The 21,181-nt window shown below is 45.1% G+C and overlaps 1 protein-coding gene across 1 annotated transcript; it reads left to right on the forward strand.

Annotated features, from left to right (window-relative positions):
- The first annotated feature begins 5,305 nt into the window (after positions 1-5,305).
- On the forward strand, positions 5,306-18,322 carry ALOX5AP (arachidonate 5-lipoxygenase activating protein). The gene is made up of 5 exons (XM_056858912.1): positions 5,306-5,416; positions 10,631-10,730; positions 12,973-13,043; positions 14,475-14,556; positions 17,844-18,322. The coding sequence occupies exons 1-5, from the start codon at positions 5,347-5,349 to the stop codon at positions 18,004-18,006; spliced, it is 486 nt and encodes a 161-aa protein (XP_056714890.1). The 5' UTR covers positions 5,306-5,346; the 3' UTR covers positions 18,007-18,322.
- The last annotated feature ends 2,859 nt before the right edge of the window (positions 18,323-21,181 follow it).

Below are 21,181 nucleotides of genomic sequence, written 5' to 3' on the forward strand. Positions count from 1 at the left end.
AATGAACTTGGTTTACAAACTGAACCATATATTCCAAAGAACACAAAATTAAAGTACAGAACATAGGTACAATGTCCATTTTTTGCAGTCCTTTTAGCTGTATAGAACGACTTGTCGTTCAAGAGGTAAGAAGGTCAGTTCTTCATTTAAATGAAGAACATAAATGAAGAGCTGCCTGGCAGTTGGCAACCCTAGTTACCAGGTCCCTCTTCGCATACTGAACAACAGTATGGGGGGCGGGGAGTAAAACAGGCTGCATGGAGACTGAGACAGGAACAGGAGGGGGCAGAGTATCAGAGTATCAAGTTGTAATAATCTGACAGTAACAGCTGTGTGATAGCTGTCAGATCTGGGAGATCTGGGAGGTCAAGATGATGCAAGCAGAAGCAATAGCCTTGCTGGTACCAAAGTGAACTGCAGGAATCTGGATCTGGGCAGTTTGCTGATGCAATGCCTTGGGCAGGTCCACAGGTGGCCTAATTCAGATCAGGTGCAGTGGGTTATGTAACTTTGATTCTGTAACACCCAAATACAATTATTAGAAGCCTGGAAGTAGTAGTGGAGAAGTGTACGTGATGGTATGTTTTATCTGTGCACTGTAAATAAAAGACACTGTTTCTTATAAAGCAAGACTTCTGGTGGTATGTCCTAGAGGAACTCCTAATCCACTTGCTTCCACGTCAGGAAAAGCCTCACACTGGTATTTCTGCTTAAACCTTAAGTAATTGTGTAGATGACGCCTAGGGTTGCCAGGTCCTTCTTTGCCACCGGCGGGAGGGTTTTGGGACGGAGCCTGAGGAGGGTGGGGTTTGGGGAGAGGAGGGACTTCTGAAGTGCCCACAATAAAGGTCCCCTGTGTACATAAACAGGTGCAGCAATCCTCCTTTTAGACGTGACACCTGTGTAGATAAATGCGTGTCAGCAACCCCCCCTTCCTCTCCTTTCTAGTCACTAAGTCTGCATAAAAGCACTCACATTCCTCAATGTTGCAACATCCCAAACAATGTCAGTTTCCTCTGCTTCGCTAGCTCGTTGTCTCATTAAAAGGACCTTCGTGTCTCAGCAAAAGACTTTGCTTTGCAGAAACTACTTGTTGAGAATGAAACCATGGGAAAATTAGAAAATGTATCCTTATTGGTAGAAGTCTATAAAGCTTGATCAATTCTGAATGACAATGTGATTCTTTCTGCAGTGATTCTGTCTTTTGGTTTCGGCTGGAGAGATTTGATCCCAGCTTGTACTGTTTAAACTGGTACCATTAAATAGCATAAGCTGTAAAAAGTAATTCCTGATCTCCAGTGCGTTATCCTTGATCAGATCTACCTGGGGTAACGTTTTTCTAGGCACAACACTTCAATGCCATAGAGTCCAATTGCCAAAGTGTATCCCAGTTGGGAACAGAGGAAAGGTGAATCTGTTGGTGCATCCTATGAATGGATATCCATTGTGGAAATATTGGAACTAAAAAATTGTATGTGGTTGCTGTTATACTTAATAAGAAGATTAATCATCATTGGAGACAGTATTGGAGCTACTGAGGCTAAAATTAAGGAATAAGTGTGCAAATATGATGACTGTAAGTAACAACTTGAAATAAGCATGATTTGATATTTGAAAATATTGTTAATATAGAAGTTTAGATATTTATTGCACAATATTGTAAGATAGGTTTATTGGTACAGGAACGGGACTGATGAAGAACTGTGAAACAATCGTCTCCCTAGGCATCGTCACTGTGCACCATCCTTCAGAGAAGATTGTATTTTTGGAATGAATGTGACTGTACTTTTCGTACTTTTTGTAGTACCAGTGTAATTTTTATGTAACATTGGCCTTGTAGCCTTTGTGGATCATTCAAATACACATCATAGATTATATATAGCCATTGTCTGTGCTTAGTTACTAACCTTAGGTATTGGTACAGAGGTGTCCTTTTGGATTGCTAACCTCCAGGTACTAGCTGGAGATCTCCTGCTACTACAACTGGCCTCCAGCCGATAGAGATCAGTTCACCTGGAGAAAATGGCAGCTTTGGCAATTGGACTGTAGGGCATTGAAGTCCCTCCACTCCCCAAACCCACCCTCCTCAGGCTCTGCCTCAAAAACCTCCCGCCAGTGGCGAAGAGGGAGCTGGCAACCCTATCTTACATCCATATTTGAATAAATATGGTAAGTGTCACAGGAAGGCTTGAGCAGGACTCCTGGCTTTTTCAAAATAAACACAGTGTTCCAGTTGAAATTCACAGGCACTGTTCTACTGCTAGGAGTGTTCTTGGCATGGTTTGTAAAAGAGCTGAACCCTGCAAGAGATGCCAAACGTTTCTGCTAAGTGATACTCACTGGGGAGATCTTGATCAGTAAGTGTATAGGGTCCTAGATCTGAGTCCAGTAGCACCTTAGAGATGAACAAGATTTGCAGGGTATAAGCTTTCAAGAGTCAAAGCTCCATCAGCCTGAAAATTTACCCAAAATGTGACAAATAGCATCTCCATTGGGCTATTTTTTGGGTTGGGGAAATGACTGGGGAGGGGATCTTTAACTCTCCTCCTGCAGCAGAGTACCAATTAGGGTTGCCAGTTCTGGGTTGGGAATTTCCTGGAGATTTAGGAGGTGGATCCTGAGGAGGACAGGCTTTGGGGAGGGGAGGGAATTCAATGAGGTATAATGCCATAGAATCCACCTTCCAAGGCAGCCGTGTTTTCCAGGTGAACTGATCTCCGTTGCCTGGAGATCGGTTGTAATCCCAGGAGAGCGCCAACCACCACCTGGAGGTTAGCAACCTTAGTCACAATGCAAAATTGGGCCTGCACACTTGCATTTTAGATGAAACAATCAATCAAACAAACACAAACTTGCTTGGGAATTCATTTGCAGAACTCCCACAGGCATGTGGTGCTTTAAGCTGAGTAATTTTGGCCTGGGCAGTAGCCATACCAGAAAGGACCCTTGGCGGTATGCACAGAGTACAATTCACTTCTTTCATCCAAGATGTAGAGCAGGCAGCCATGTTTACTAAACAAAATCTGCAGACAATTTAGTTACTTAAGACAGGGTTTAATTACATTAAGTAAATCATTGAACTGCCTGTCATTCTGAATTTCTGTCTATTTTCCCATCAGTCCCTGCAGGATCTTGTTCTGAGGACAGAAGGAGACTCCTACAGATTTTATTTGAGCACTCTGTAACACTAATTCAAATTCATGCTAGTTGTATGTATGTAGGGCCAGCCCTAGACCCAACAGTGCCCAAACAAGCTTTCCCTCTTCCCATAGTTCCAACTTTCTAATGCCTTTTTAAACATTTCAAGTGTAGCCCGTTTCCCAGTTTTGGTCTATAATCTGCAGCCATGGTTTATCCCTGTCAGGTTAAAGGATAAGTAGATGACAAATGAATGTTCTTTTAGAGTGGGTTTAATGCTTATGAAGCTCATGATGTCTGAATGTTCTTACGGTACTGTTCGCCATTAATAAAGGTCTAAACCACCTCTGTTAGTCTCTTGCCATGAAAACCCCAAAAGGCGTCGCCATAAGTCGGCTGCGACTTGAAGGCACTTTACACACACACAGGTGATATCACAGTTACTTGATCTATGGGAAAGGATGTACATTTTCCTGTTCTTTTAAAAAAGAAAGTTAATGTAACACTGGTCACTGGAGGTCAGTGTTGTCAGCTTTTCATACTGTTTGTTTCAGCTGATCAGTGTATAGATAGCCTATGGCAGGTACTCATATACCCAGTGCCTGCCAGAACTGACATCCCAAGCAGTCACCTGAATTATCTGCCTCTAACTCCACCCTAGCCCTGACCTGGATGGTCCAGGCCAGCTCAATCTCCCCAGATCTCAGAAGCTAAGCAGGATCAGCCCTGGTTAGTATTTGGAAGGGAGACCACCAAGGAAGTCCAGGGTCATGATGCAGAAGTAGGCAATGGCAAACCACCTCTGAATGTCTCTTTCCTTGCAAACCCTGGGGTCACCATAAGTGGGCTGTGACTTGGCGGCACTTTCCACAACCAATTTAATCCCTGCATGTATGGGTCTGCCCCCCCCCTTAAGTAATAAATATGCTTAAAATAAATGTGAGCACAGCCTGAGGGGCTGTGGCTCAGTGGTAGAGCATCTCCTTGGCATGCAAAAGGTCATAGAATCATAGAATCATAGAGTTGGAAGGTACCACCAGGGTCATCTTGTCCAACCCCCTGCACAATGCAGGACATTAACAACTACCTCCCCCCCACATCCCCAGTGACCCCAACCCTTCCCCCCCCCGCAATGCAGGATCCCACAATCAAAGCACTCCCGACAGATGGCCATCCAGCCTCTGCTTAAAGACCTCCAAAGACAGGGACTCCACCACCCTCCGAGGCAGTGCATCCCACCATCGAACAGCCCTCACTGTCAGGAAGTTCTTCCTAATGCTTAGGTGGAATCGCTTTTCTATTCGTTTAAATCCATTACTCCGTGTCCTAGTCTCTGGAGCAACAGAGAACAAGCTAGTTCCCTCATCAACGTGACATCCCTTCAAATATTTAAACATGGCTATCATGGCTCCCCTCAACCTTCTCTTCTCCAGACTGAACAAACCCAGCTCCTTAAGTCTCTCCTCATAGGGCATGGATTCCAGACCTCTGACCATTCTGGTCGCCCTCCTCTGGACACACTCCTACTTGTCAACATCCTTCTTACATTGTGGAGCCCAAAACTGGACACAGTATTCCAAGTGAGGTCTGACCAATGCAGAATACAGTGGTAGTATTACTTCTCTTGATCTAGACACAATACTCCTATTGATGCAGCCCAGAATTGCATTGGCCTTCTTAGCCGCCATATCACACTATTGACTCATTTTCAGTTTGTGGTCCACTAATACTCCCAGATCTCTTTCACATGTACTGTTGTCAAGCGAAAGAGATCTGAGAGTTTTAGTGGACCACAAACTGAACATGAGTCAACAGTGTGATATGGCGGTCCTGGATTCAATCCCCAGCATCTCCAGTTAAAGGGACTAGGCAAGTAGGTGATGTAAAAGACCTTAACCTGAGACCCTGGAGAGTCACTTCCGGTCTGAGTAGACTGTACTGACTTTGATGGACCAAGGGTCTGATTCAGTATAAGGCAGTTTCATGTGTTCATGTGCAGCTGACACATTCAATTGACTGAAAGCACATCAGAATACGATATAGCGTTAATCTTGTGTAGTCTAACAGTGAAGGGATCAGGAATGTTCCATAGTGCAAGATAAGGAAGAAGATGACTTCCTCCTTCTGCGGTTTGTCTTTCTGTGGTTTGTCTTCCTGAGCGGCTAAAAAAAGCAGAGCAGAGAACATCCTCTCCAGCCTGCTGCCAACATGGACCAAGAAGTGGTGGGGAGCTTTGTCCTTCTGGTCATTGTTACTCTTTTAAGTGCCATCCAAAATGGTAAGAGAAAATGGTATATTTGGGAGTAGGGTTGTGTGCTGACTGTAGAGAAACCAAATTGACCTTGTTTTCATGCTTGTGTGTATGCGTGAAGTTGCATCAATCTTGTGTAAGAGTTTCTCAGAATCCTTTCCTTCTTTTGTAGATTTTATGAGTTTGAATTTACTAGTCATGGTTATGCACCATAGTCTGGGTGCGTAGAGTTAAGCTGTGGTTGCTGAGAACTGGAGTGGGAGAAGCTTGCCTATAGCTAGCTACTGACTGCAAAGGAACTGTTTGCTCCTCTGCTCAGTACAACCAAAATAGTTCAATACGCAGGAGTTGATCTAGCCATAAGTGCCTAGATTTTCAAGCAGTGCTGAGCCACACAAGGCGGGGGGGGGGAGGTAAGAGAAACAAAGCCATACGTTTCAAGAAACAATGAGCTTTTAAAAACTGTAATATCTCCCTAGCTAAGGTTTGCCATCCTCAGCAGGGGATGGGGGGGTAGGGTGGCCATATCCAGGCTGGGAAACTACTGGAGATTTGGGGATGGAGCCTGGGGAGGACAAGGACCTCAGTGGGGTACAATGCCATTTAGTCCACCCTCCAAAACATCCATTTTCTCCTGGGGAGCATAGTGTGGAGATGAGCTGCAATTCTGAGGGAACCCCAGGTCCCACCTAGAGGTTGGCTTTCCTACCCTAAACTCAGTTCATGGATCCTCATATACAGCTGCAGGCACATGGTTGAAAGGGCAAAAGTAAGGTTACAAAGAGGACCATTCACATTGCTACATATGTAGTAGGTTGTGAGTAACCTGGCGGGTAGCTCTTTGGTCCTCTAACACCTGAATTAGCAGAATGTGAGTGGGACCCTCCTATGGAGAGCGGTTAAGACGCTTAGGGCTGTTTAGCTTGGAAAGAAGGCGGCTGAGGGGAGACATGATAGAGGTCTATAAAATTATGCATGGTTTGGAGAGAGTGGACAGGGAGAAGTTTTTCCCATAATACTAGAGCACGGGGTCATCTGCTAAAGCTGGAAGGTGAGAGATTCAAAACTGATAAAAGGAAGTATTTTTTAACACAACGCATAGTTAAATTGTGGAACTCCCTGCCCCAGGATGTGGTGATGGCTGCCAGCTTGGAAGGCTTTAAGAGGGGAGTGGACATGTTCATGGAGGAGAGGGCTATTCATGGCTGTTAGTTAGAATGGATACTAGTCATGATGCATACCTATTCTCTCTAGTATCAGAGGAGCATGCCTATTATTTTGGGGGCGGTGGAGCACAGGCAGGATGGTACTGCTGCACTCGTCTTGTTAGTGGCTTCCTAGAGGCACCTGGTTGGCCACTGTGTGAGCAGACTTCTGGACTTGATGGGCCTTGGTCTGATCCATCAGGGCCTTTCTTGTGTTCTTATGGAGTCAGCAGATTTGCTACAGGGAAAAAAGCATTTTCACCCATTTGTATTTCCACATTGCTAGCAAGGGTGTGTGTTTATCCTTCAAAGAAAAAAAATCCATAATTGGTGAAGCACTTCTTAGGGTTACAAAGGGTTACAAATCTACAAGTGGGACCCGGAGGTCTCCTAGAATTACAACTCCTAGAATCTCCTAGAGTTCAGTTCCCCTGGAGAAAATGGCGGCTTTGGGGGAGGGGGTTGGATGGCATTAAACCCTACTGAGGTACCTCCCCTCCCCATACTTCACCCTTCCCAGGCTCAACCCCAAAATCTCCAGGAATTTTCCAACCCAAAGTTGGCCACTCAACTGCTTCAGGGGAAAAGTTAACCCAATTGTGTTGCGCAAACTGGCTCTTGGGGCCACAAACACCTGTAATGGAACCCCAATGTCAATTTTAAGAACAGCAAATTCTCGGAGGCGGGGAGTTTGAGTGGGAAAGGGGAAGCAGTCTACTATTTCTCTACTCCTATTACTATTTTATGCACCTTCCCTGCCCCCCACTTTAAACTACATGTTTCTGTACTTTTCCACCCGGCATATGTGTAGAAAAAACTACAGTGAGAATTTTTTTTTGCAATAGAGAACACTTTGCAGGCAAGTGAGGAAAGGGTTATGACACCCTCGATCCTGCCACTTTTTTCCCTCCAAAACTCCACTTAAAGCTACTTCTCTTTTCTAAAACCCACAGAGATCTGGGCTTTATTACACACATGGTGTGTAACATGTAGTAAGTCCTTAGAGGGAGTTGAAGTTTAGTGCCAAAACCTGGTCCAGAGAGTATTGCAGGGTATCCAGCAGGGGTAGCTAGCCTGTAGCTATATAGGGAAAATCAGGCGGAGTTAATCAAAACCCCATGGCTACCACTGTCATTGGGAATGAGCCCATTAGGTTAACAGGTATCTGCATGTGTGTGAGGAGGTGCAAGATCATAGGTAGGGTTGCCAACTCTGGCCTGGGAAATTCCAAGAGATTTGGGGGCCATGCCTGTGGAAAGAGGAATTTGGGGAAGGATTTCACCTATAATCTATGATATAACATAGAGTTTGCCCTCTGAAGCTGCCACTTCCTCCAGGGGAACTGATCTGTGTAGTTTGGAGATCAGTTATAATTCCAGGAGACCCCCCACCTAGAGGCTGGTAACCTGAAACTTTGGTTTTATTTTCAGAAAGTCGAATACGTCTGTTAGCCTTCCCTTGCGCTCCTTCCTTCTTTCCTTGGTTTTTTTGGAGGGGCATATTCTTCAACTCTTGAGTTTGGCAGCTGAGAGTATGTTTCTTGGGCTGTGCTTTCAAACCTCCTGTCTTCAGAGAACTCTGCCCAAACTATGTACATTGCGGAGGATTCTGGGGCGTTTAAAAATATTTCTGGGGGAAACTCTTCAGGTGGTTCCATGAAAACCGAGGACATTCCCAACACTTTTCTTCAGCTTATGCAGCATATTGTAAAGGAAGAGAAGTAGTGGTCGATATTCTTGTCCACCATTATCGATCCCAGCAAGTAGCAGGGTTGCCAACCTCCAGGTGAGCCGTGGAGTTCTCCAAGAATTACAACTGATCTCCAGCATACAGCGATCAATTCCCCTGGTGGAAATGACCGCTTCACAGAGGGCAGACTGTATGGCATCACATCCCTGCTGAGCTCCCCCACAAACTCCCCCTCCCGCCCTAGACTCTGCTCCCAAATCTCCAGGAATTTCCCAACCCAGAGTTGGCAAGCCTAACAAAGAAGGTAGTGAGAACTCCCCCCAAATATTTCTCACTAGCCCTTTTTGCCTCTTCAGCTATCAATCACAATGTATTAAGGTCCTATAACATGGATGAACTGATGTTTTATATTTATAAATTGTGAACTTAAAACAGGATATTCCTTATTCCCCAATAACTTCCTTCCTCATCCCTTCTCCTCCAAGAGTTTCCAAAGAGTAAACCCTGCTTTTTCTCAACAATCCCGTGATATGTTTCCAAGGCAGTCTGAAAACCACTGATAATGACTTCAGATATTTTAGGCTTGCTTTCACATGGACATTTTATTCTGGTTTGCCTTACAAACAGAAGCTTTTGGGGAGGGGGGGAATTGTCACCCTTCCAGGTTTCCCCCGATTTGCTGTGTTCTTTGCCAAACCTGCTGAGGTAGATCTTTCAGGAAAGATCACAGTTGACTGTGTGGATGGGGGAGGTATGAAAACCTTCACCTCCCCACCCACACAATGGGAAAACCCACTGTGACTACGGTTGGCACCACATCAGTGCTATTTTCCCTCAATATCTCCTTATGCCCTGCATTCTACCACCACCAACCCTACCATGCCTTTGGCAGGTTTTTTTCTGACTTTTTAAAATATTGGTAATTGCTGTGTCCCTATAGCATCATAACACTATAACAATATAGAAACAACTGATCTTTTTTAAGTCGGCAAAATGCCTGTCGGCATCCCAGGAACACAATGGTGAACATGAGGGAATACCAAGGAAAGCACAGAGAATCCCCCCATGTGGATCTCTGTGTGGATGCACCCTTAATTTGTTTAACAGAGTCATTGATAAATTGAAACTGGATTCACAAACCAAAGAAAGGAAGCTTTGTAGCTCTGTTTCTTGTTAGCAATTCTCGACAGGAAAGAAGCACAATCTGATTAAAGTGTAGATAAATGTTTATTAAGGAACTGCCATACTAGATAGTGAAGACTAGAGACAGAGGTATTCTCATAATTACATAACTAACTGAGAGTGGAGAGAGCGTGTGTCAGAGTGACTTCCGAGAAGAAGCAGGATATTGCCCTAAGGCCATGTATGCTTGGTAATTAGCAGTGCATTCCAGGTGAAGTGCCCTGCATATTTTTTTGAGTTTTTCATGCTGAACCATCATTCAGGAAGTGATTGTGAAGCTGGCGCATACCTTAAGAGCCCCTTTAAGGCGAACTTTTGTGTTTGCTCTGCCCCTGCATCGAAGAATCCCCTCAAGGAAGCATGCAACATCACAGCTCAGTTAGCTATTCAACCGGCGATTGCTAATGGCTATGCAAACAAAGGAAAAAAGGAGCAGGCGAGTGTGGGGGGTGGAATTTCTCCTTTTGCATCAGGACCGTGAATATAGGGTTGCCAGGTCTCTCCTCTCCTCCGGCTGGAGGCTTTGTTCTGAAAGCATGTGTTTAGAACTGGAAGTGTCGCCTTGCAAGGGGCCTTTCCTCTTAGTTTGAGTGGTAAAGTGGCCCTTTACCACTCAAACTAAGAGGAATAAGGCCCCTCGCGAGGTGGAACTTCCGATTCTAAACCGGAAGTAACGCTCACGGTATGCAAGCATGTGTGCACGTTTGCCCACCAACCCTCAGGTGGTCGGCGGGCAGAGGGGTAAATTGCCGGGGGTTTGCCCGCCACTAGCGAGCACCTGGCAACCCTACATGAATAGACATTTTAAAGGTTGCATTTTTAAAAAGAGCTTTGAGTGAGCATCAAAATTAACCCTGCATAAATGGCCTAAGAGGATCAGTCTGGAGACAAACAAGAAAAGACACTTAAAAGGATGGAAAGTCCTATCTTCACTATCCTATGTAACTGCCCACTTACAGCCCCTTACAGGGTCTTCTTCTCTTCTTTGTACACCAGACATTGCCTATTCCAACATTTCTCCTGCCGTAGATAAAAATCAGTCTGCTTCTGTACTGTGGTATATCAATAAAAGAGGTGGATTCTGCCGAAAGCTGAATTTGGCCTATTATTACACTGTCTTCCTTTCCCTATTGATATAAACCATGTTTTTGTTTGGATCTGATAGCCTTTTTTGCAAGCAAGGTAGAACATGAAAGCAAGAACCACACAGGCAAAAGTCTTCAGCGCGCTGGACCGTCTGCCTTTGACCGTGTCTTCACTGCCAAGTGAGTGTTCCCACATGTTAGAGTAAAGAAGAGTGCATCCAGTAGGTGTGTATTTGATGCATACACAAAGATACTTCCAGCCAGCCAGCTAGGATACAATTGGAAGGCATATGGTAAAGCCATCTTGCAAATCTAAGTGGGTGTGGGTCTAACTGAACAGTACTTGGATGTCAGGCTTGGGAACTTTGTGTACACACTCTCTTGAATCCTGTTCTGGAGAAAGGTAGGATATAAATGCAATTAATAAAACAATAAACCACACTCCATCTTCCTGTTCACACCTAGCTATGTAATGAGATGACCTGATTCCATTTTTGCTCCCCAGTCTGCCCCTGGTTCCCTTTAAAAACAAACATGGCAAATCTCAGATGCCAGTTGTCTTGTGAGAATTTGGTTACCATTTCTGGTTATCTATTGCCAGGGCTTCCAAAACGGTGGCCAGACTCCCGTGAGAAGTAATTTTGAGAGAGTTCAAGAAACCCAATAGAGCATGTGTTGCTTGTTACCACTTCAGGAAATGAGGTAACCTGAGCTGCTGCTGTCCCCATCGCAGAAATTTAACCTTCTGCATTATGAATGAAGAATCTACTGGGGTTGACTTGATGGTAGAGTCTGCCTTACCCAATACATCATATGGGTCCCTTTTCCTTATATCTCTGCAAGGGAGGGGGATAGAGATTTACCTTTAAAAAATGAAAGCTGGGAATTCAGAGAACTGCTTAAACTATCATTACCACACTATAGCAATATTGTAGTTATTTTTTAAAATGAAACTACTTGTCTTCAGGGCACCGGGGGGGGGGGGGGAGAAGAGGGAGTGCTTTGTTGATGACAACAGTCCAGTCATCGAAAAAGTGGGCTGGAGACGGGTAGGAATGGGCAGGACAAAGACAACTGACAGAAACATTATGCACAAGGGAAAAGCCAACTCAAAATAGGCTTCTAGGAAAAGATCAGGGTAAAAGTGGTCTCTTGCCTTGGAAACCCTACGGGGTGGCCATAAGTCAGCCGTGACTTGACGGCACTTTCCACCTCCACCAAAAGTGTGTGTGTGTTGGGGGGGAAAGATGAAGCAAAAACTACAGGTACAAAAATGAGTGCTGAAATCAAGGGATAAACCAAAGCAGTACAGGACCAGAATCAATTAAAAAAGCCCCTGCGGAAAAGCCTCAAGTGAACATGCCTAGGATTGGGATGTAAGATTTATTTATTAGGACAGCCATAATTAACCCCTTTCTTGATTCCATGTTCAAGGGCTACGTCCTGGCACTTTAAACCAGGGTCTCGGTGAGCCCTAGTCCAAATTAAATCTTGAATAATTAATATGTAAATCCAGTCATTATAAATGGGGTCTATCTGGGGCCTCCCTTCTGCCGGCCCAATTTTCCTTGTGCTGATGGAAGATGCTGTCTTGGTGCAAGGGGGGAGGGGCAGTTTTACTCATTCTTCCTCCCTCAGAATTTACTTCATTTATATCCTGTCTTTCTCCCCAGCGGGGACCCAAAGCAGCTTACATCATGCTCCTCTCCTCTATTTTGCCCTCACAACAACCCTGTGAGGTAGGTAAGGCTGAGAGGGAGCGACTGGCCCAAGGTCACCCAGCAAGTTTCCGTGGTAGAATTGGGATTCGAACTTGGGCATCCCAGATATTAATCCAGCACTCACTCTAAGCACTACGCCACACAGAAGCCACAATATTGGGTGGGTTTTGCCTAGGGTTGCCAGGTTCCAGGTAGTAGCTGGAGATCTCCTGCTACTGATCTCCAGCCAATATAGATCAGCTCCCCTGGAGAAAATGGCCACTTTGGCCATTGGACTCTATGGCATTGAAGTCCCTCCCCTCCCCAATCCCCACCTTCCTCAGGCTCCGCCCCAAACCTCCCGCCAGTGGTGAAGAGGGACCTGGCAACCCTAGTTTTGCCCCTGTGCACCCCCCCATGTCCAGCATTGTCCTTTTGTCACTCACAGGTGTGTGTGTGGGGGGGGAGGACAGCAGCAGAGATCTGCGATTTCAAGCAGAACTTGCTTGCCCAACTATAAGATCCAAACAATTGCCATTAATAGAATGGGAGGGTATTTTTATGACAGGGTCATTTGATATAGGTACCTTTCTGATTCTGCATTAAATTCCCGCTGTTTCAAATGCAAGTTGTTAATTGTTATGTTTGAATCATGCAGATACACTATTTTTTAACTCTCATTATGATGGTATCCCTGTATCAAGAGTCTTTTCCTTCCCTAGCCAAAACTGCAGAGACGCCTACCCTACCTTCCTTGCTGTGCTTTGGTGTGCTGGTTTGCTCTGTAGCCAAGGTAATGTATTCAGCTTACTCTCCCCGGCCCGCTTTCTGATGTCGTGGCAAACGGCAAGGCAGCATTTTCCTTTTGATAGTTGCTTGCTTTGATCTCGAGCAATGGAACCAAGGAGGGTTCTCTTCAAAGGTGCAGGAAGGAAAGAGATGCAGCACGAGCACGAATGGTTTTCTTTACAGACTGAAATGGATTTAGCATTGCTAATGCTCCTTTCAGCTATTCTACACACATAAATTCAACAGGTGAAGTCTTTCCCCTCAGTGGATCTGTTTACTGGGGAGGGGGGGGGGCTTACCTGCTGAATTTCTGCTTGTCAGACAGTCACACAGCCTAGGAAAAACCCAAAAAGGGTTACAATGAAAATGCTGAACAGAGGTTTCACAGTGGAATAATTTTCTAAATCAAAACTGTCTGTTTAAATTACTCATCCATTCTGCTCCTATGGATGGGTAACAGTATCTCCTCTTCATGGTCATTCTGTGTGAAATAGGTCTCTTTTGGAAACTTGTCCAAGGCAAGTGAGTTTTGGAACCTCTCATAACCTCTATGGTTAAACCATAAAGTTTTGGGTGGATACTAGAGTGTCACCCCTACATGGGGGTGTCACTTCTGGGCCAATATTGTGACAGTACCAGTGATACGGTGATGTCACTTCTGGGCCAAGCCAGAAGTGACATCACCGTATCACTGGTACTGTCACAATATTGCTGTTTGGTTATTAGCACATCCCCAAGGGGAAAAAAATTAATGTTTTCCTGAATTTGTTCTTAGGGATCGATGTTCTGTGTACATAGATTTCTGCTGAAAGACTGTCTTTTTCAGGACATGACCAGATGCCTTTGCTATTGTTTTAGTATCTGAAGAGGTTTGCAGTTGCTTGATAAAAATTGCTTAGCTACAATGGGGAGCTGGTTGCTAGGCGGAGCAACCCCCACGCAGCAACCCTCACGAACTGCATGTGTGAACTGGGACTTCATCTACCATTAAATACAGATCTGTAATACTTTGCACTAACCATTACAAGAATATTTTTTGTAACTATGTAAAATGTACAGCTTATGACTAACCTTGTGCTCCTGTGTTCTAATTTTGACTCCAGTGTACTTTCCCCTGTACAGAGAGTGTTAGGTTTAATCTCCATTAAATAGTTTTCCCTAAAGAAACTTGGGAACTGTAGTTTTGTGGAAATGCTCAGAATTCTTTGTTAATGCTCATACCTCATTCACAAAATGACTTGTGTGGCTGTTGGCATTTTAAGAATCTAGCTGCCCATTGTCAGAAACAGGATTCTGGTCTGATTCAGTAGGGTCCTTATGTTCTTAACCTTCATTCCTTCAGATGTTTGGCTCTGATCCATAATATTTAAAACAGGTTGGAAACTGGTTCAGGTTTGTTGGAGATCTAAAACGTGTTGGTTTTCCTTCTCTTTAGTTCCTGCTGCATTTGCTGGATTGATGTACTTGTTTGTGAGACAGAAGTATTTTGTTGGCTATATGGGAGAAAGGACACAGAGGTAACTTCTCAGTTTATATTTTCTCAAAATGTTTTTTTCTCAGGTAGCCACCCATTTTTACATTTCTTTGCCCACACCATATGAAGAAGAGTTGGTTTTATATGCTGACTTTCTCTACCTTCTTTAAGGAGAATCAAACCAGCTTATAATCCTTCCCTTCTTCTCCCTACAACAGACACCCTGTGAGGTAGGTGGGGCTGAGAGAGTTCTGAGAGACCTGGGACTAGCCCAAGGTCACCCAGCTGGCTTCATATGTAGGAGTGGGGAAACCAACCCGGTTCACCAGATTAGAGTCTGCCACTCATGTGCAGGAGAAGGGAATCAAACCTGGTTCTCCAGATTAAAGTCTACCACTCCTAACCACTACACCATGCTGGCTCTTAACCACTACACTAACCACCGCTCATAACCCCTATACCACGCTGGCTTCCAGGTTCTAGATTCTCCCACTCAGTTTATTGGACCAATTTTGCTGTAATTCCCCCCCCCCCTCATTTAGAGGAACACCTGGAGAGAGAGACATGAAGAAAATGATAAATCCACGTGGCTGTTGTAATATAAAAAGATAAAATAACATTTCTCATGTATTTTTCTACAGCCTTTTCCTCCATAGAATTAAAACTCCCACCTCGTCGGATTATGTGATACTTCTGGCCCCAGATGTAGGCAACTAAGTTAACTTGGTTTCGTGACATTTCTTTTTTGTTTGGGTTATTGGTTTTTTAAGCAAGTGGGTATATGCAGAATCATTCGCGCATCTTAGTTCTGCCTCATATGTTATGAAATCTTGAGTATATGGTCTTACTTTTTTACATTTAGCATACATTTATGTAATATCCGTCCCTCGTAACAATTGAGTTCGACACCCCTACTCCAGACCCTTCAGTTTTGCTTTCCACAGTGATTCTCATTGCCCCAAACTGAAGACTACAGAGGCTGCACTGGTTGTAAACATTCATAACAGTGAGTGTTGGAGATATGTTTTGCCCTCAGGCAGTGGCGTAGCGTGGGGGGTGCAGGGGGGGCCGGCCGCACCGGGCGCAACATCTGGGGGGGCGCGCTCGCACTCGCAGCTCTCTGCCCCGAGGGGCCGGGTCTCCATGGCTGGGGGAGGGGGGGCAGACCCCCCCGTCCCCAGCAGCTGCTCTTCTCCAGAGTCCGCTCCAGCCTCGCCTCGCCCGCCAGGGTCTCAAGGGGAAGCCTCCCCTCCGGCAAAAGGGCGCTTCACCCGACCCGCCACCCCTTTCCTCTCCAGTGGGGACCCAAGACGGCTCACGTCGTTCCCCTCTGCGGCATGTTATCCTCACCCCCACCGGGTGAGGTGGGCCAGGCGGAGAATGCACGCGCTTGGCCGAGACCACCCAACATGCGTGCACGACGCAGCCGGGATTCAACCCCTGCCCCGCCGAGCCGAGCGTCCGCCAAGCCACCCTTCCTGGCGCCGCAGCCGGCCTGGCCGCTTGCTGGCAGGGAGGCAGGCAGGCAGGCTGGCCCCGCGCCTCCGCGCCAGCCCGGGGGCACGCGCACCCCCCCAGTCCCCCGGCCCGCTCACCTGCGCGGCGTCCAGGCGGCTCTTGCTCTTGCTGCGGGGCCAGCAGACGTGGCGCAGGGAGCGGAGCCGGCCCGGCCCCTGCGCGGCACAGCAGCCCCGCTCCCGCGGGAACGCGCCCTTTCGGCGCAAGGCCGGCCCTTCGGCTTCTGCCGCCGGCCTTTCCTTCCAAGCAAGCCCCTGGAGCACGACCTGCAGCAAGACCCCCTCCCCAAGCCCCAGAAATCAAGCTGCCCTCCCTTCTGCGCCCCCCAGCAAAGCCAAGATTTGAACCCAGGCCTCCCAGGCCCCAGTTAGCACAACATGCTCTGCAGGGGACCAGTGCCCCCCCCCCACAGGCCCTCTCCTTGGAAACACATTACAGCCCTGGCGGAGGCTGCGGACACCAGGATGCTCTTCTGAGAAGTGTTTGAAAATAAACTTGTATTTAGATGCATTTTACTTTAATTACATCAGTATTTTCATAACAAACAATACATGTGCTTAGGGGATAAGGGTTTCTTTAACTAATCTAGTGGAAGAGACTCGAGTGCTAAAATCCACGGGTTAGGGGGCGCAAATTACTTGCCTTGCCCCGGGTGCTGACAACCCATGCTACGCCACTGCCCTCAGGATTCAGGCAGTACTATTCTAAGCTTTTGGACGCCAACATATCTCTGGTGCTAGTGTGGTGCCAATTAGCTATTCATTGCTCTGTGCTCTCTCAACATGGAAAATATTTTTTTTCATAAAGACCCGGTTCCAAGGAGCCAAGAGTGTAGCAATTGCTCTGGGGTCCATAGCAAGACAGCCTACATCTGCCAGTCACAGAGGAGGATACGACACCCCAAGCCAGCCATATATGAAAGCAACCATCTAACCCACACCTACGCACAAATGTCTCCCTGATGTCATACTGCTACTACCCCATTCTGATAGGGGGATTGTGAAGCCTGAGAATCCTACACCTCTCTCTCCTTGGTAGAATGGGTTTAGACTGGAGTAACTCTCTTTAGGATTGAACCGTGAGCTTTGTTCTTGCCCAATCATATCGCAGGTGCTGCCCATTTCTCACTCCTATTCCAGTGGAGGCACACTGTCACCAGATTTACACCAGCACAGCACTAGTTTGGCACTCCATCAGCATATCTCCAAGTTACACCAGTATGGGGTTTAGTCTGAATTGGATCCTTAGTCTGAATTGAGCTTAGTCTGAATTGAGTTCCCAGCGCAGAACTCCATGACTACACCGTTTGACGTTCCACATGTCCACCACATGGACTTTGTAACATGTGAACTGGCCCTCTTTCATCCACCTCAACTGTCTTCAACTTCTCTGGAATGGGGAAGCCTTTACACTGGTGCTGAGGATCAGTGGTAATCTTCTACTGTTTAGCCCCCCCACACACACACGGATAAAAAATGCAAGGCTATTGAATTTTGCTTCTGATCTAATCAGGTACCATCATTTTTAATAGCTGGGATAAGATATATGTATATTTTTAATGGAATGTTCTTGATTACTGATGCATAAATTTTGCACACTGCGCCAAATTTCCTATGCTGATTTACACCCGCACTGCTCACATGAAATTAATTCTGTTGTAGAGATGTACACCAGTGCAGAGTTTGACCCCATTAATCCGGACATCTGAGCTCTATTTAACTTGACCTTGATGACAGATAGAAGGATTAACGCTCTTCAAGTGAATCGATATATTCTTAAGCATTTATTTGCTCTTTCTTTTCTGTCTCTCAGCACGCCTGGTTACATTTTTGGAAAACGCATCATATCGTTCCTTTTCCTTATGTCTATGGCTGGAGTCCTCAACTATTACCTAGGCCTCTTTTTCGGAAGCGACTTTCAGACATATATAAAAACAGTGACCAGTACCATCTCTCCGCTGCTGCTTATTCCTTAAATCTCTGCAGCAAACAGGTGGAATAGGTGGACAGAGGATGGAAAAGATCAGGGTGCTTAGCCAATTGATTTCCAGAAACAGATTTTTGAAACGAACCTGAAAAGCTCCTTTTGGATTGCCATAAATCTAACGCTCTTTAGGGCTTTGTAGTTTTGATTTAACACTGCTTTTTCTCTGCAAGAAAATTATTTATGGCAAGCACTTGACATGTCTTTGGGAGAAGAGTAATATGTCCCAGTAAATTGTACGGCCCCTCTCTGTAAATGGTAACTTGCTTGGTTTGGGTCACTGAATTGTTAAGTGTATGAAAAAATGTTCATTGGCATCAAATTTTTATGCAGGATACAAAAGCAAAGTAATTGTGTTCATCATGAATTTGCAATTTCTTTGACATTCAGTGGAAATCCAATGCCCAGCCTGCTAGAAGTAGAGAGATGCAATGCAACCTAAGCAGAGATTCAACACTCTAAGAACACTGACTTCAGTAAACTTAGAAGGGTGTAACTCTGCTTAGGATTGTACAGTTAATGGAAATGTATGCATTTATTTACTTACACCCCAATTATCACTATCATATTAGTTAAATATAAATAATAAAATATTTGTGTATTTTTTGTGGTAGAGGAGGAATGGCGGTATTTTAAATAAAATAATATACAGCTACTGAAATTATCTTACTGTTGGATTCTTATTGTCACCAAAGTCTACTGCTTAAAATCCAGTGAAACAATAGCTTTTAGTGGATCAAACACTGTACAAAATACTGGAAGCAAGCTTTAGAGTTACACATAATTCTTCAAGCATAACAATTTAAAGCAAAAAATACATGCAACAAAGTGTTCCACAGTGATGATGGTTATCGGTGATGTTATGAATGGAAATGATTTATGAATGTTAAATCATTCACAGTGCCATCCTAAAAAGAGTTACATCCTTCACATCCATTGAAGTCAATGGGCTTAGAAGGGTCTAACTCTCTTTGGAATTGCAATGTTAATTTTGAATACAGAACTACTCACACAAGATCATTTATTGTTTGCCATTAGTGAACGCTTTCAAAATGCACCTTTGAGACTGACAAGATTTTTGGGGTATAAGCTTTGGAGAGTCAAAGGGAGCTTTGACTCTTGAAAGCTTCTACCACGAAAGTTTTGTTGGTTTCTAAGGTGCTACTGGACTTCAATCTAGTCTTTCAGAATGTTATAGTTGTTTCCCTATTTTATTACTTTAATAATTTAATGCTTCAGAAGAAAAAGAAAACTGAAGACAGCAGATCAGAGAAAATAAACCATATGGCTGTACGTTATTGTGAAACTTATTCTGATAATCTATAAATAAAATCCATCTCTACATGTTTGTTTGAGTTCGCGTAGTAATTTCTGTTGCTCTCTCATTTTCATCCAAAATGCTACAGTCCGTATGATTTTATACCTGCCCATCAAAGAGGATGAGAATTCTGATGATATGCAATACATGTTCTTGCTGCTGTTAGAAAGCAAGTAATCCACATATCTAACTCTTAACATGGCCCCATCTGCAGATACTTAAATCTGTGGATTGGGGCTGTGTAAAAAGAACAGAGATTTTTCCACAAACTTAGGGGAACCCTCAGGTTTGCAGAAAAATGTGGAAAGTTGTGTTTTTTTTAATGGAGGGGGAGTTAAATCCCTCCAAACAGAGGGGCTTGGACTTGGTCAGCTTGGTAGCATCCATCTGCCTTGCGCTATGTGTATGTATTGGGGGGGGGAGCTGCCACTCCTGCTGAGCCAAATAGGCAATTGCAGGCGAGGGGGAGGGCAGGAGCCACTGTTTCCCCCCTGCTGCTGCTATTCCCCACAGAGCAACAGGAAGGAGAAAAGATGAGTGACAGTAGGCAGGCAGAGTAGTGACAAGGACTGTTGGGTGCAAAGCAGGGGAGCGGGTAGGTGAGTGAGATTCCTTCTGCCCTGACAGTTTGCCACAGGGAAGAAGCATAAGTCAGGTCTGCAGAGGCGGCCAACCTCTGGGGGAAGTGAGCTAGTGAAGGGGGGAGGATGGGTTGCCAACTCTGAGCTGTGAAAATCCCAGAGATTTCAAGGTGTAACCTGGGGAGAGTGGGGTTTGAGGAGGGGAAAGGACCTCAGTGGGGTAGAATGCCATACAGCCCACCCTCCAAAGTAGCCATTTGCTCCAGGGGAATTGATCTCTGTAGTCTGGAGATAAGTTGGTTAAATACAGAAATACATATTTAGATCCATACAAGTACAACATTTAATGTATAAAAATAAGAATACATTCAGACATATGTTGCTGTTTTCTATGAAAAGAAAATGAACAGATAGAGCATACAGAAGTTGGGGAGACAGAGTAATGGCAGCTACAGATTATGGAATCACTGGATTGGAGCCTCAGGGTTGGATCCTTTGGACCGTGACAACATAGTGCTCCTTGAGGCAGAGCTTCCTGCCTTTCCTTTTTTGGCAACAGACTCTTATGACTGTGATAAAGGGGGAACGTCTTGGGTGCAATACCACAGGATGTGGGGAGCTGCGTAAAAAAAAATCACCCTGGGCCGTAGAGGAAGCTCTCCTTTGGCAGAACAGGGTAGAGAGGCAATTTTTTCCTGAACCCCCTACTTTCTGCAGCGTCTCATGTCCACTGTTGGGTATTAAGTGGCGAGCTTTGTTGCATGTCAGACAGTCAAGGGTCAATGTTAATTAATCAAGTGGTCAGCAGAGTATCCATTGCAGACGTGTTTGCTTGTCACGTACACAAACAGTCTGCATTTTACTGCTTTCGTACTTTCCTTTGTTTAGAAGTGAAAGCAGTATCAGTTGGAGTTTCGATGCCAGCCTAGAAGGATGGAGAGGCAATCTTGTCCTTTAAGAATGCCTACTCGAGAGTAAGCTTAGCACTTGCCAGAGGCTTCTGGCAAGATCAGAAACTTAGCAATGTAGAAAGGATTATTTGTTTTACTCCCAGTGAACCCTACCTTTGAGTTTACCTAGTAAAGATTGTTTTTACTAAGACAAATGTCTCTGCTTCTTTTGTGCGTGTGTGTGACTGCTCTTTACTTTCAATAAGCCATAACCTCGATCCCATCCCTCTTAATGGTAGCAGTATTAATTAATAATCCCTCAGAACCCTAACATCCACAAGGCTCCCCAACCCCTTTGGGGGGTCACAAGAAGAGTAC

This window comes from Euleptes europaea, chromosome 12 (genome assembly GCF_029931775.1).
Source record: "Euleptes europaea isolate rEulEur1 chromosome 12, rEulEur1.hap1, whole genome shotgun sequence".
Classification (NCBI taxonomy): domain Eukaryota; kingdom Metazoa; phylum Chordata; class Lepidosauria; order Squamata; family Sphaerodactylidae; genus Euleptes; species Euleptes europaea.